Source organism: Sinohyriopsis cumingii, chromosome 1, assembly GCF_028554795.1.
Source record: "Sinohyriopsis cumingii isolate HCF-2022 chromosome 1, ASM2855479v2, whole genome shotgun sequence".
Lineage (NCBI taxonomy): Eukaryota > Metazoa > Mollusca > Bivalvia > Unionida > Unionidae > Sinohyriopsis > Sinohyriopsis cumingii.
In genome coordinates this window covers 57,526,635-57,543,362 of record NC_142961.1, presented here as the reverse complement: position 1 = coordinate 57,543,362, position 16,728 = coordinate 57,526,635, and the positions used below count along the sequence as shown (strand labels likewise).

Below are 16,728 nucleotides of genomic sequence, written 5' to 3'. Positions count from 1 at the left end.
CAAGAATATTAGTAATTTCCTCGTTGATTTTTTTTATTTTCTCGCTAAGATCGTCATGTGATGTTTTATCGATTTTCTGACTCATCGAGATATTTACTTCGTTAATTTCGGCAAGAATATTAGTAATTTCCTCGTTGATTTTTTTTATTTTCTCGCTAAGATCGTCATCGGCTTTCTTATTTGCTAGTTCGTTTGCGGCGGAGGAAGTATCACTGGATGTTTTTATATTCTCGTCAAATTTTTTGCTAAATTTATCTAAAGCATCGTCAAGTTTTTTAAGGTCGTTATTTAGCCTATTAAGTCTTTTTGTCATTCTATCCTGAAGATCGTCGTGTAATGCTTTATCGGCCTTCAGGGATAATTTTGCTATAATATCGGCGATATCAGCAATAGATTTTAATACCATCTCCGATTGGCGAGTAAATTGACTAATGTGATCGCGGTATTCGTCTCGCTTGATTATATCAGTTATTTTAACGTTACTAGTTTGTAATCGCCCTTCTGCATTTTGAAATACAGCAACTTCGCCAGGATCAACTTCTGACAGCGATAAAAGATTGTTAATATCGCTCTTGGTTGCAAACTTTGATGTATCGATGTCGACTGCATCTTTTTTTTCTTTCCTAAAGAGAGACCTACCGTAAATGTCAACCATGATATTTATCTACGGTATATTCAAATAAAATTTTGCGAAAAGGACGAGATGATTTTGAAATTGCATCAAGGACGTTAATTGTCTCCCGGCCGCATATTGGTGGATCTACTAGTGTTTGTGTTGGAAGTGTTGAATACCAAACCGGAAGTTTTAGTTTTGACACATATTTGATAAATTCATTTGGCGGTGCTAATCCGTATGAGTCGAAGTAAATAACTTCGCGAGGATTAATCGCGTAAGCAACCCAGTGAGTGCCAGGACCGGAATTTTTATCGAGATTTATTATTCCTGTCTCAGTGGGATTTGGTTTATCTGGTAGTTGATCTCGCATAAATACGCCTCTGAAAAATTTTATTTTCTTTTTTTTTGCTTCACTTATTAAATCTAAATTTGAGGCTGGTAGGCTCGACTTAGACCGGATCCGTACGGGGGTCGTCTTAGGTAAAGGCCGGATCCTTGTTGCGTCTGCATCAATTTTGCTAGAAGAGAGAAGGGGGAGATAAATCCTCCCTTTTTTTTACGATATCCTCTTCCAACAACTTTTCCTGCTATTGCGGAACCTATCCCACCAAGTGCACCTAATCCTACTGCCTTTGCGCCTGCTATTAACGCGGGTATAAGCGCAGCCAATGGAAAAATACCACCTACTTTGATCATATCTCTGATTGCTCCTATCGAGAGATTCAGGCGAATACCAGTATTTGCTGATCTGGCTCTGGTGAAATGTCCGTGTTGATTTTTAGTTAACGATAGTTTGTTAGGTCCACCGTGAAGTTGATTACTTTTTAAGGTTAAACTTAAACCTCGTCGCGCTGTTGTTGCTGCATGAAGTTTTTTCACCTGACCGGGGGTCAGAGTTACACTGACGTGATCGTATGGCATATTAATAATCACTTAATCTAAATTTAGAATTTATCACATGTTCTCTACGGGTGCATCGATGACTCTCATTCTACCACTGATGCCTTCTAGAATCATCGTTCTATCACTGAGAATAACTGCAATTGCTCTTGCATTTCCTCCTCCTGTGTTAATTCTGGCTTTGAAATGAATATCAACGACAGACTGCTTTACCAAATCGAGATGTTCCAGGGAAAAGTAATAGATGGGATAGAGAGTATTAAAATCTAACTGTGATATTTGCAATCCGGTATCAATATTTTGATCACGACCCATAAAACTTAGCAAGCGATGATACGCGCGTGCCGTAGTATATTGGGGAAAATCGATGGCTATTTCCTCGGATGGCTCCTGCTGACCGTTTATTCTCAGTGAAACGTTTGTTGCCTCGAATTGATCAAATACCATGTGACTATGCAGTTGATCATTTCTATTCATGTTTTGTAGAGCAACAAAGATGTGTCTAGGTGCCGAAGAGCCCTGCTGTGAAGCAATTCGCCAGGTAAATATTCCGTTAATATTAACATTATCAGTGGAGTCGGTCATCGTTGTCAGCCAAGACATGATGGATTTTCCTCCTTGATTCATAAATGATAATAATTTTTCTTCTACGATCATTGATGGAACTATTGCTGGCATCCACAAGGTAATTCTTTCAAGGACAATTTTACCAATATCAGCGGCTGCACCAGCTTCTCGCCAGATGGCCCTATCATCATTTGCATCTCGAACAAAAGATATCGTATGCTTCGCTCCGTAAATAACTTTTCTGAAATGCCTGCAAAATCCAAAAATGTGAGATAATGGAATTGCACAGGAAAATCTTCGTTCACCCCCAATTAACATTTTTTTTCGTGTGGCAAATCCAAGATTGTATTCGTCATTAGTGTTAATTATCACAGCTTCGACGTCAGCAATATTGGCAGCGGCAGTGTGCTCATGCGGTCGTCTAATGACAAATGAATTATGATCAGCATGATCAGAGTTATCCTTGGCGAACATCATACTAGGGCCGGCTGATCTGGTAAAATCATCAGAGTATCTTGCTAGTCCTATGATCGTCGTTGCTATATCAACATTGTTCGTAATTGCTTCAATCTCTCTTCCATCGATCATGTAAGTGGCGCTCTTGAATAATGCCATAATGCCGTTATTGACCAATCCAACTTTAAAATTTGCTCCAAAGTTGGTATTGTCGGTTTTTACAATTCTCCCAACAAATTCAATATAAGCCTCAGATGGAAGAAAATATCTTGTTGTATCGTGAACTTGCATTTCCCTGCGACCAGGAGCATTTGGCTCAACTACATCGTACGAGAAATACTGAAAATCTCGCACTGATGTGTCCCTGCCTACGGGTTCATCCATGTCAAATACTTCATTTGACACTTGTGCGAACATTTATTATTAATAATATCGTCTAAAACGAAGACCACTACCGGAAACAAAACTTGTATTTGCTAGATTTGTCTTAGCAACTTCATTTGCGAGATTTGTATTAGCAACTTCCTGCGCTAGATTTGTTTTAGCAACTTCCTGCGCCAGATTTGTTATAGCAGCTTCCTGTGCTAGATCATTTATTTTTTTATTTGCCGCATCATTTATGGCTTTACTGACTTCAGGTGGCATTTCTCTGGTAATGGGTAATTTAACAGGTTGCTTTTTACGTACTAAACTTAATATTTTATTTTTGATAGCGTTGAAGCCTTTACTGGCCAAATTACCGATACCAGAAACAGCAGTCTCACCTATCTTTCCTATCGCTTTCAATCCTAGTTGTTTTACCATTGGTCCAATTTTAGGTATTACTCGCGTGACAAGACTTCCAACGATATCGCCGAATCCATTACCGTGAATATATTTGTATACTGGCAATCGAGAGTTTACTATGCGGACCTGATTAGGTCTGCGTTGATGTTTGTGAATAATCATATTATTTCAATTGTGTTGATTTAATCGATGAGTTCATCGACAAACTCCTTGTAAATGTGAGAATCGATGATACCACCACGGAATAATCGCTGACAAATATCTGATGCTTCGTTGACTATCTCACGGGAATTATTTCCTGCTCGCTTTCCTCCGATTAATACTTCAAGACGAGATACATCGTTGACAACACTATCGGGACAAACTGAATATCCACTTCCTGTGTGTGATTCTGGAGATTCCAATGGCGTTACGTAGAATAAATCGTCTGACGGCGTTGAAGATTTCTTCTCCTCTGATGGTGATCCCGGCGATGTCCCTGACGACGTCCCTGGTGAATATTGTTCTAGTGGAGGTGAAGGGGTACCGCCCCTAAGTGTTGCACCCTCCCCGGGGTGAATTCCCCATCTTAATGGTTTTTCAGTGGGACCCCTGTAGTTTGACGCTGTTGGTTCCACAGGTGGGGGTCTCCAAGAGGGGAATGCAGAAGGTTCCCTTGGATATAATGTAGGAGAGAAAAGAGGAGAGTGGTGAGGATCAAAGGAAAATGATTCAGGACTATCACTTTTAGGCGGTGAACCTTTATCTTTAGGTGATGAACTTTTACTTCTAGGTGGCGAAATTGTCTTTTTTGCACCCTCAAGTCTATATTGAATAACATCTGATGAAAATTTTCTAAAATTTTCATCACCATATTTTACTGGTTTTTCTATACTACCAAAATACATCATTGCTAGCCAATCAATTTCCTCAATTTTATCAACATCAATATCTTTTCGCAAAAGTAATCTTTTATTTTCCGGAGAATTATCCGCAGCCATTTGAACTGTTGAATCATAGTTGCGAGTTAAATGCAACATGTTTTCATCCAAATAATTTTCAGCAGATATTCTAGGATTAATTTTAAACACACTAATAGCCGGTGATGATACATGTTCGGGAACAATTATCGGTTCATCACTCTGATCTTTTTTCTTTTTCGATTTTCTTTCTTTTTTCTGAGGCGGAGTTCTCTCTTTTGGTCTAGCTCCTAATTCCTCTGGTTGAAATATTGGCTCCTGTGGTTGAATATCTTCCTGTGGTGTTTCTTTTCTCCCTCGTTTTTTAGTTTTTTCCTTCTTCTCCTGTTGTTTTCTTTCTTTTTCCAGTTGTTTTCTTTCTTCTTTTTCCTGTTGTTTTCTGTCTTTCTCCTGTTGTTTTCTGTCTTTCTCCCTTTGTGCAATATCTCTTTGTGTATCTCTTGCTGTTCCTAAAAACCTTCTGTAACGCGGATCCGTTGTCTTCCTTATTGATGTTGTTTGTGTGTAAATTTTATATACCATATCATACCAACTATCGCGAGTTGCATATCTTTTTTTCCCCACTGCAGTCAAATATTCAGTTCGACCACTAAAATATTCCTCCGCAAATTGGCCAATCTCATCTATATTATACAATGTCGAGAGGGGCTGCGATATTATTTCCCATCCCTCATCGGTGAAATTTTCTCTTAAATTATCGATATTAAACTTCCCTTTTATCATTGAGATTTTTCTTCCTCCCGGTTTTCCATCTCCAGGTTTTCCTCCATCAGTAATTGCAAGTTGTTGCGCCGCTGCTGCTATTGCTAATCGCTCGGGTAATGTTCGTGATTGATCCTCAATACCTTTCAACATAGGAAAGATTCCACGTTTTCTAGCATCTGGATCTTTTTCGTCGCCATATACAACCTGCTCAATTGTTCCGGTTACTGGCTTCAACCATTTTGCCGAAGTTTCGGAAATTCCATGCTGCATATCTTCGTAACCACGAACATTTCTCTTAAATAATCGTTTTGTCGGAATTAGCTTCTTTAATGCCGCTAATTGCTCTCGCGCTAATCTAGCAGATTGAGGTTCTCCAACTGTGCTAACTTTTCGACTCATCTTATTTTCAACTATATTGTTTTAATGTGAAATAAAATTAGTATCCGCAACCCAATCTTGCACCATAATTCAATTATGGCACAAACAAATTTTACAATACCCCCCCCAAAAAAAGCTGTCTTTTTTTTATGCCTAAAAATGCACTTTGGGTTGAAATTTTGCGGATTAATTTGCGTAGGAGGCTTTATTTCTGCTTTCTGAGGCTTCTACGGAGAAATGTTTGATAGGAGGGTTAAATTTATCTGAGCCACCTGGTCTGTACGACTTCCCTGCTGCTGGTGACTGATCAAATTCTAATTAAATTCATACTAAATTCTATATTGCACCTAGGGGTGACTGGTCAAATTCTAATTAAATTCATACTAAATTCTATATTACACATAGGGATGACTGATCAAATTCTAATTAAATTCATACTAAATTCTATATCACACCTAGGGATGACTGATCAAATTCTAATCAAATTCATACTAAATTCTATATCACACATAGGGGTGACTGATCAAATTCTAATCAAATTCATACTAAATTCTATATCACACATAGGGGTGACTGATCAAATTCTAATTAAATTCATACTAAATTCTATATCACACATAGGGAGACTGATCAAATTCTAATCAAATTCATACTAAATTCTATATCACACATAGGGGTGACTGATCAAATTCTAATTAAATTCATACTAAATTCTATACTACACCTAGGGGTGACTCATCAAGTTCTAAGTCATACTATATTTTATACTGTATCTACAGAATCTACAGGTAACTGATCAAATTCTAATCAAATTCATACTAAATTCCATACTAATTCTAGAGGTGACTGATCAAATTCTAATTCAATTCATACTAAAGCTATATTTCATCTAGGGGTGACTGACTGGTTCAATTTCAAAGTGCCTTCCCTGAGTCTCATGTATATTGTGCTAAACAACCAATATGAACAGATATATGTACCATGATAAGTAATGCTATGGAACTACCTGGAACTTCATGGCTTGTTTTAAAGCAGTACTCTTCCCTGCAAGGTGCATCAGTTCTCCAGCACAAGTCTTTATCATCCGGTGCTTTGTAAAAAAAAAAAGAAAAGTAAACATAATACAGAACTAAATAGTTCAACAAAAATTATCCAGGCTTACTGTTAAGATGTATTTTGACTAAATAGCTTAAATTACATCAGTTTTTCATCATTCATTGTTGTGAAGAAATGTATGTCATGTTTTATCAGTCTTAATCCAATCAGAATACACTTTGGCCTTCCTGCCATTGACCTAAACAAACATCTTGGAAATACTACAATAACTGCCACTGCATACCTATTTATCATTCTTACCAAATGATGCGAGTTGGAACTATAGAAATTTTAGGACTATTTGGGATTTAATTCACAATAATTTCAGTGCTTTTAAATTTTCACTTTGTATTCTAGGGAAATAAATATTTGTTAAATTTTACAAAACTTGTTGGTTTTTGCTTTTTTCTGTTATTTTGTTTAAGACCACAGAGCCATAATGATGTACATTTTTCTGCAATGACCTATTCTGAGTAAAAACATTCCCAAGTTTCTTTTTTCAAGGATGAACATACTAGAGAACTTTCTTTTAGTGAAATTGTGCAAAGTATTCCATAATAGTATTGTAGTGCTTTTGAAATGGTTCAATACAGCCTACATTTGTATTCCATAATAGTAATCATGGTGCTTTTGAAATGGTTCCATACTGACTATATTTGTATTCCATAACAGTATCATAGTGGTTTTGAAATGGTTCCATACTGACTATATTTATATTCCATAATAGTAATCATAGTGCTTTTGAAATGATTCAATACTGACTATATTTGTATTCCATAACAGTATCATAGTGCTTTTGAAATGATTCAATACAGCCTATATTTGTATTCCACAACAGTATCATAGTGCTTTTGAAATGGTTCAATACAGCCTACATTTGTATTCCATAATAGTATCATAGTGCTTTTGAAATGGTTCAATACAGCCTATATTTGTATTCTATAATAGTATCATAGTGCTTTTGAAATGGTTCAATACAGCCTATATTTATATTCCACAATAGTATCATAGTGCTTTTGAAATGGTTCAATACAGCCTATATTTGTATTCCATAATAGTATCATAGTGCTTTTGAAATGGTTCAGTACAGCCTATATTTATATTCCATAATAGTATCACAGTGCTTTTGAAATGGTTCAATACAGCCTATATCTGTATTCCATAACAGTATCATAGTGCTTTTGAAATGGTTCAGTACAGCCTATATTTGTATTCCATAACAGTATCATAGTGCTTTTGAAATGGTTCAATACAGCCTATATTTGTATTCCATAATAGTATCATAGTGCTTTTGAGATGGTTCAATACAGCCTATATTTGTATTCTATAATAGTATCATAGTGCTTTTGAAATGGTTCAATACAGCCTATATCTGTATTCCATAACAGTATCATAGTGCTTTTGAAATGGTTCAGTACAGCCTATATTTGTATTCCATAACAGTATCATAGTGCTTTTGAAATGGTTCAATACAGCCTATATTTGTATTCCATAATAGTATCATAGTGCTTTTGAAATGGTTCAATACAGCCTATATTTGTATTCCATAATAGTATCACAGTGCTTTTGAAATGGTTCAATACAGCCTATATTTATATTCCATAATAGTATCATCATGCTTTTGAAATGGTTCAATACAGCCTATATTTGTATTCCATAATAGTATTATAGTGCTTTTAAAATGGTTCAATACTGACTATATTTATATTCCATAATAGTATCATAGTGCTTTTGATATGGTTCAATACTGACTATATCTATAGCAAGTCATACAATTCATTTTTATGGACATTTTCTGCTTTTATTATAGAATATATCAGTCCACTGATCTATTTCTGAGATTATTTTGGTAGAAAAGTCACAAGTGTTCTAACAAAATCTCAACCATAAAGAATGTTCTAAAGAATTCACTTTCCCACTAATTTGTAAACATTTTACATTTGCAAAAATTATATTTACATTAATTAGCTCTTCATATGATTGATCAAGACATAGTATCGGTAAATTTACACCAATTATTTAAATCTATTGACACACATGAACCACATGTATTTTACCCAAACCTGTATAACTCAGACTGTTCCATCCATATTCATATTCCATTTAGGTGGCACTTTTGTTTGGTTTCCTTGGAGTTATTGGATATAAATACTTTAACTTAGATATAAACATCACATATATCTATAAAACAGATGGCAAATACTTATACAAAACTGAAGCATATTCTTCCTACATTCCATACCTCCATACCCAAAAAGTGAGGTCACACCCAAAAAGCAAGGTCACACCCCAAAAGTGAAGTCACACCCAAAAAACAAGGCCACACTCTAAAAGCTAGGTCAAACCCAAAAAGCAAGGTCACACCCCAAAAGTGAGGTTACATGAAAAGCGAGGTCACAGGGATTAATGCAGATGCAAAACTGAGTTGATAACAAAATCATGTTTCACCAAATGTCATTGACTAATACACCAAAGCAATAAATGAACATTAACATTTTAATTAATAATTTCTCCTTTCCTGTCATTTTTTAAAAACCTAAAGAATGCTGGCTATATTTGGTCTCTCTCTGTGTGCAAAGAAATTGCTTAACGCTAGTTTTATAAATATATACAATTCTGATTGAAAAATACGAAAATATTTACCTGAGCCATTCTTTTCTTCAATGTCAGTTTTACAACAGTTCAAATCTACAATGAAAAATATAGACAATGGTATGGTAATAGACCTATCAATAAAACATTTTCAAAATGGTGTTCACACCAGTCTTTTGAACAAACAATGTTATTAATCAATCGATAAATCCCCAAGTTCCAGTGACCTACTACCAACTGTCAGTCATTTGTTGTTTGCTGGTATTCCAATGGACTGCTGTCCACTTGCAAGCTCCCAGTCATTTATTGTTTACTGGTATGCCAGTGGATCGCTGTCCACTCATCAACTGTCAGTCATTTGTTGTTTGCTGGTATTCCAATGGATTGCTGTCCACTCTCAATATGGGCTCTATTTGATTTATTATATAATTAACGACATTTGTTGAGGTGAATATGAAGTCTCATAAACCAGTAAACTTCATATTGACTAATGTGAAGGTCAATATGAAGCAGTAAACTTCATACTGACTAATGTGAAGGTCAATATGAACCAGTAAACTTCATACTGACTAATGTGAAGGTCATTATGAACCAGTAAACCTCATACTGACTAATGTGAAGGTCAATGTGAACCAGAAAACTTCATACTGACTAATGTGATGGTCAATATGAACCAGTAAACTTCATCCCGACTAATGTGAAGGTCAATATGAACCAGTAAACTTCATAATGATTAATGTGAAGGTCAATATGAACCAGTAAACTTCATAATGACTAATGTGAAGGTCAATATGAACCAGTAAACTTCATACTGACTAATGTGAAGGTCAATATGAACCAGTAAACTTCATACTGACTAATGTGAAGGTCAATATGAACCAGTAAACTTCATCCTGACTAATGTGAAGGTCAATATGAACCAGTAAACTTCATACTGACTAATGTGAAGGTCAATGTGAACCAGAAAACTTCATCCTGACTAATGTGAAGGTCAATATGAACCAGTAAACTTCATCCTGACTAATGTGAAGGTCAATATGAACCAGTAAACTTCATAATGACTAATGTGAAGGTCAATGTGAACCAGAAAACTTCATACTGACTAATGTGAAGGTCAATATGAACCAGTAAACTTCATCCTGACTAATGTGAAGGTCAATGTGAACCAGTAAACTTCATCCTGACTAATGTGAAGGTCAATATGAACCAGTAAACTTCATACTGACTAATGTGAAGGTCAATGTGAACCAGAAAACTTCATACTGACTAATGTGAAGGTCAATATGAACCAGTAAACTTCATCCTGACTAATGTGAAGGTCAATATGAACCAGTAAACTTCATCCTGACTAATGTGAAGGTCAATATGAACCAGTAAACTTCATCCTGACTAATGTGAAGGTCAATATGAACCAGTAAACTTAATACTGACTAATGTGAAGGTCAATATGAACCAGTAAACTTCATACTGACTAATGTGAAGGTCAATATGAACCAGTAAACTTCATACTGACTAATGTGAAGGTCAATGTGAACCAGAAAACTTCATACTGACTAATGTGAAGGTCAATATGAACCAGTAAACTTCATCCTGACTAATGTGAAGGTCAATATGAACCAGAAAACTTCATACTGACTAATGTGAAGGTCAATATGAACCAGTAAACTTCATCCTGACTAATGTGAAGGTCAATATGAACCAGTAAACTTCATCCTGACTAATGTGAAGGTCAATATGAACCAGAAAACTTAATACTGACTAATGTGAAGGTCAATATGAACCAGTAAACTTCATCCTGACTAATGTGAAGGTCAATATGAACCAGTAAACTTCATACTGACTAATGTGAAGGTCAATGTGAACCAGAAAACTTCATACTGACTAATGTGAAGGTCAATATGAACCAGTAAACTTCATCCTGACTAATGTGAAGGTCAATATGAACCAGTAAACCTCATCCTGACTAATGTGAAGGTCAATATGACTTGTTTGATTATTTATAAAAGTTTTAACTGCAAGAAAGTTCTTTATAATTGTTTTATTACATAATTTAGCATAATTTAAAGCAAACGTTTGAAATTGATAATACAATAAAAATGCCATTGAACTGCATGAAGTCATCACAGTACAGTACAATGAATTATTGCTAATCAGTACAATAAAAATGCTACTAAAACTGAACTGCATGAAGTCATCACAGTACAGTACAATTAATTATTGCTAATCAGTATAATAAAAATGCTACTAAAACTGAACTGCATGAAGTCATCACAGTACAGTACAGTGAATTATTGCTAGTCAGTATAATACAAAAGCTACTAAAACTGAACTGCATGAATTCATCACAGTACAGTACAATGAATTATTGCTAGTCAGTATAATAAAAACATTAGGAAAAGTTGATGTGAACTGATAGAGGTAGCATGCTCTCCATTTCCTATTCCTTGTAACAATTTTCTTAATGTAATGTGATCAGGTAATGTATTGGAGAAAAAAACAAATATTTTAGTAACTTATGTTTGTCCAATAATTTTCACCTGATCACATTATAAATAATACCTAGCACCTTAACCCACAATGCAAACATCCTGTAAGGTGTCGCTCAAATAAAGAAATGGTTTAAACCAGGTATGATGGTAACCAGCTAGCAGGTAGAAAGGGGAGTTAACCTGTAAGAGTTACTTCTCATTGTCTAAATACAAATTATAAAATACAGAGAAAGACAGTTTTCTGTCTTTCTGGGAGACCGGGATATAGAGGTAGCAAAGAAAGTTAATCTACTATAAAGTGATCAGATAAGTATTATTGGATAAACATAATTTTTGGTCAAAAATGGCTTTCACTGTTATATGCATTGATTTAAGATGGTAAATGTGCCAATGAAGCACAAACTTTCCATCCACCCAAATACTTCCCACCCTACCTCACCTTTAGAGCCTAGAAAATATGCATGCATTCATTTTTTTCATTGAACTGACTTACTATGCTATCGCATGATATGTTATAGTGTACAAAGGGACTCTAGGCCCTGGCCATCATGTTAAAGCAGGGATTCACTCTGTAGACCCTGGTCATCATGTTATATCAGGAAATCACTCTGCAGACCCTGGCAATAGTGTTATAGCAAGGTTTCAATCTGTAGACCCTGGCCATCATGTTAAAGCAGGGATTCACTCTGTAGACATTGGCCATCATATTATAACAGGTGTCTCAAACACATGGCATCACAAGGCATCATGAGAGATAACAAAATTGTTGCTCCCCTTGGGCCATTAAAAATGCCCTCATGCAGCCCTCAGGGTAGTTTGAGTTTGAGACCCCTGTGTTATAGCAAGGTTTTACTCTGCAGACCCTGGCCATCATGTTATAGCTGGAATTCACTATGTTGACACTAGCCATCATGTTATAATAATGTTTCACTCTGTAGACCCTGGCCATCATATTAAAGCAGGAATTCACTCTGTAGACACTGGCCATCATGTTATAGCAAGGTTTTACTCTGCAGACTATGACCATCATGTTAAAGCATGGATTCACTCCATAGACTCTGGCCATCATGTTAAAGCAGGGATTCACTCTGTAGACCCTGGGCATCATGTTATAGCAGGGATTCACTCTGTAGACCCTGGCCATCATGTTATAGTAAGGTTTCATTCTGCAGACCCTGACCATCATGTTATAGCATGGATTCACTCCATAGACCCTGGCCATCATGTTAATGCAGAGATTCACTCTGTAGACCCTGACCATCATGTTAAAGCAGGGATTCACTCCATAGACCCTGACCATCATGTTAAAGCAGGGATTCACTCTGTAGACCCTGGCCATCATGTTATAGCAGGGATTCACTCTGTAGACCCTGGACATCATGTTAATGCAGGGATTCATTCTGTAGACACTGGCCATCATGTTAATGCAGTGATTCACTCTGTAGACCCTGACCATCATGTTATAGCCTGGATTCATTCCATAGACCCTGGCCATCATGTTAAAGCAGGGATTCACTCTGTAGACCCTGCCCATCATGTTAATGCAGGGATTCACTCTGTAAACACTGGCCATCATGTTATAGCAGGGAATCACTCTGTAGACCCTGGCCATCATGTTAATGCTGGGATTCACTCTGTAGACCCTGGCCATCATGTTATAGCATGAATTCACTCCATAGACCCTGGCCATCATGTTAATGCAGAGATTCACTCTGTAGACCCTGACCATCATGTTAAAGCAGGGATTCACTCTGTAGACCCTGGTCATCATGTTATAGCAGGGATTCACTCTGTAGACCCTGATCATGTTATAGCAGTGATTCACTCTATAGACCCTGGCCATCATGTTATAGTAAGGTTTCATTCTGCAGACCCTGACCATCATGTCAAAGCAAGGTTTCACTCTGTAGACCCTGGTCATCATGCTAGAGTTAAGTTTTCACTCTGTAGACCCTGACCATCACTATCAAATTTATGGGATAAATTTGGTATCAAAACCAACACTTGGGTGAACTGCATCTGTAGATCCTGGCCATAATGTTATAGCTGGGATTCACTCTGCACTAGCCATCATGTTATAATAATGTTTCACTCTGTAGACCCTGGCCATCATGTTAAAGCAGGAATTCACTCCGTAGACCCTGGCCGTCATGTTATAGCAGGGATTAACTCTGTAGACACTGGCCATCATGTTATAGCAAGGTTTTACTCTGCAGACCCAGGCCATCATGTTAAAATTTAGCATGGATTCACTCTATAAACCCTGGCCATCATGTTAATGCAGAGATTCACTCTATAGACCCTGACCATCATGTTAAAGCAAGGTTTCACTCTGTAGACCCTGGCCATCATGCTAGAGTAAGTTTTCACTCTGTAGACCCTGACCATCACTATCAAATATATGGGACAAATTTGGTATCAAAACCAACATTTGGGTTAAATGCATGTGTTAAATGTTTACTGAAATTACATGCAAAGAAGGAATAATTGGTACCTGAAACAAGATTTGGTTTCCATGACATTTTAGTTCATTGATGTTTCAGTCTTAATGGGTTTCACTGTATAAATATAGTGCATACTACATTATCAACCTTTTGATCATGGTTACTTTTTCAGCTATTTCAATTAAGGATTTTTACCTTTGTCTTTAATATCACACAAACATTGATCTCCTCCTGTAGACTGTGTCCTGCAAACTTTTGACTCATCCAGGCAGTGTGACAGATTGTTTTTTTGACACAATGTGCTATTCACATATGTCATTTCTGAACAGCTTGTATAGTTTACACAGAAGCTATTTGACCAGGACTTGCAACATTTGCAGGAAATCTGAAATGCAAACAATAAGCATTCAAGGACAACATACGTGTCTCTGTAGAATATGTAGCATGCTGTACACTGTACAAACCCAGACATGCTGTAACAAGAAGCACATACTGTACACTGTACAAACCCAGCTTGCTGTAACATGAAGCACTGTACACTGTACAAACCTAGGCATTTTGTAACATGAAGCACTTTAGATCAGAATATATTCTTTTCCCATGAGGCTATAAGCATAATACAAAATTGCAGCCTATTCTCACTTGCAGGAATATTACTGAATGACAGATTTGGGTTTATACTGTGCACAGTTGAAAGACTATGCTTGAAATATGAACAAATATTGCATGTGATTTGACACAAATGTGTTCATACAACATGGCTGCCCCATAACAGTGCCAGAAACTGACCTCACTTTCATAAAACTTGTTAACTTGAGTACCTAATCAACTGAAACTCACTCTTGCAGTTACAGAAGGACATGTGTGACATCAAAGAAGCTTGTGCAGTAGGTGCCTGAGAAAGGAGCCACAGCTTCAAATTTATATGTAACTTCAGAGGTGCCAGACATCTCATTCAAATTGCTCATACACAAGATTTGAGCTAAAACTTTGTTTCTGGACTCTACTGATTAAAAGCCTACACAAGGTGACTCATGCTTTGTATACCTCTAACCAAGTGCTTACCTTTGAGCACAAAGCACACCATAGACTCTAAATCACACAAGTGTTTACCTTTGAGCATAAGGCACACCATAGACTCTGAATCAAACAAATGCTTACCTTTGAGCACAAGGCACACCACCATAGACTCTGAATCACACAAGTGCTTACCTTTGGGCACAAGGCTGACCACCGACTCAGAATCACACTAGATTCAACTAAAATGAATAAAGTCAAAATTTTTGAACAATGTCTGGACTGATGCTGAAAGTGATGTCATCAAGTTCATGCCTCCAAATCTTTGCCAGTTTAATGCTCCAGATGGGCCCATACATACTCAAACCTTGAAGCAGATCCCAGCTTAGCTTTAATTTGAATATGCTAATGATTAAATCTCGTTGTAATTACAACTTATTACTGGTACATGCTCATTTTTGTCTCTGTTAACTTTACATGGCCAGAATTGTGCAGTATTTTGTCTCCAGTAACTTTACATTATCATGAATGTGCAGTATTTTATGATACTGAACACCTTCATCTTCATACTGCAGATACATGCAAGACACATGTGCCTTAAGATAGTATGGCATATTAAGAACTACTCTGTAAACAAACCATGTACATTTGTGTAGTAGACGCTTTAGGTTTCGGTTGATTAAATTTGTTTGTCAATAAACTAAACAAGCTGTTTCATCCATTTGAAAGTATAGATGATAAAGTTAATGATGTGGATGAGTTCACTGAATCAGAAATGAAGCTTTTAAACAAGCACATAAATGAACATGATATTTGCAATGTCAACAACAAATGTGAGAGATGCAATAACTAAAAATACCATACTGATCATTGAAATAGTTATTTAGAAGAAATATTCAAATCTTTTTGCAAATAGATTGGTTCAGACCATGACCAGTGCTCTCTAGGGTCTATAAAAATAGCATAGAAAAGCATACTGAGGCCAAGGGCTATAACATATCTGACAGAGATGAACCATTTTACAAGTCTGTAAAAATACTAGATTCAGAAAGAAAAAAAGTAACTGAAGGTTTTGGTAGGAAACAAAGACTCAAAGCCAATAAGCTAATATGATAAAAAAGTATTTCAGTAAAACCTGTTATGAAAGACCACCCCTTCTGCCAACCAAAAGCGGTCTCTCAAGACAGGTGGTCTCTCATAAGAGGTGTGTGAAAATGGACTTGTTTCCAGGATCAATAGCAGCTGAAGAAGGAAAAATACCCATACTCACTGTACATATATCATATCCTTCATTCATAAATCTAGTTAAATATTGCATGCATTCCTCTCAAAATAACTTTATATATTAAAGATATAAATTTTCAAACAACGTGAATCAAATTTATATTTGAACATCACATGAGTATGTTTTTCTTCCATTGTTAGAATTTTTCTTTTTTTCATTAGAGGTTCTGCCACTGTTATTAGTGTTGACATAATAATGACTAGATTTATTTTGGTTTTTATCAGGTTTTGGGGAAATATGGAATAAATATATATTATGTACCAATGAATGAAACCAAAAGACATAATTAACTCATCAAGAAACAATACATTTATTTTGAGATGAAGTTTAAATCATCAGCATTAAAGCTTGTTAAACAAAGGTTGCAACCATCTGCACCCGGAAATGATTCTCACTAGTATTAAAGACAAAAAGCTCATCCACCTCCACCCCCACCCCC

General features: G+C 36.3%; 1 protein-coding gene across 6 annotated transcripts in view; it reads right to left on the bottom strand.

Annotated features, from left to right (window-relative positions):
• The window catches only part of LOC149806924 (uncharacterized), a 174,502-nt gene that overhangs the window by 69,507 nt on the left and 88,267 nt on the right, over window positions 1-16,728 (bottom strand). For all 6 annotated transcript variants that reach the window (XM_089959761.1, XM_089959754.1, XM_089959737.1 and 3 more), the window contains 3 exons: window positions 14,183-14,372; window positions 9,106-9,150; window positions 6,374-6,457 (listed from right to left, as the gene is read on the bottom strand). In XM_089959761.1, the coding sequence (XP_089815887.1) occupies window positions 6,374-6,457; window positions 9,106-9,150; window positions 14,183-14,372 (319 nt within the window). The remainder of the gene's footprint in view (window positions 1-6,373; window positions 6,458-9,105; window positions 9,151-14,182; window positions 14,373-16,728) is intronic.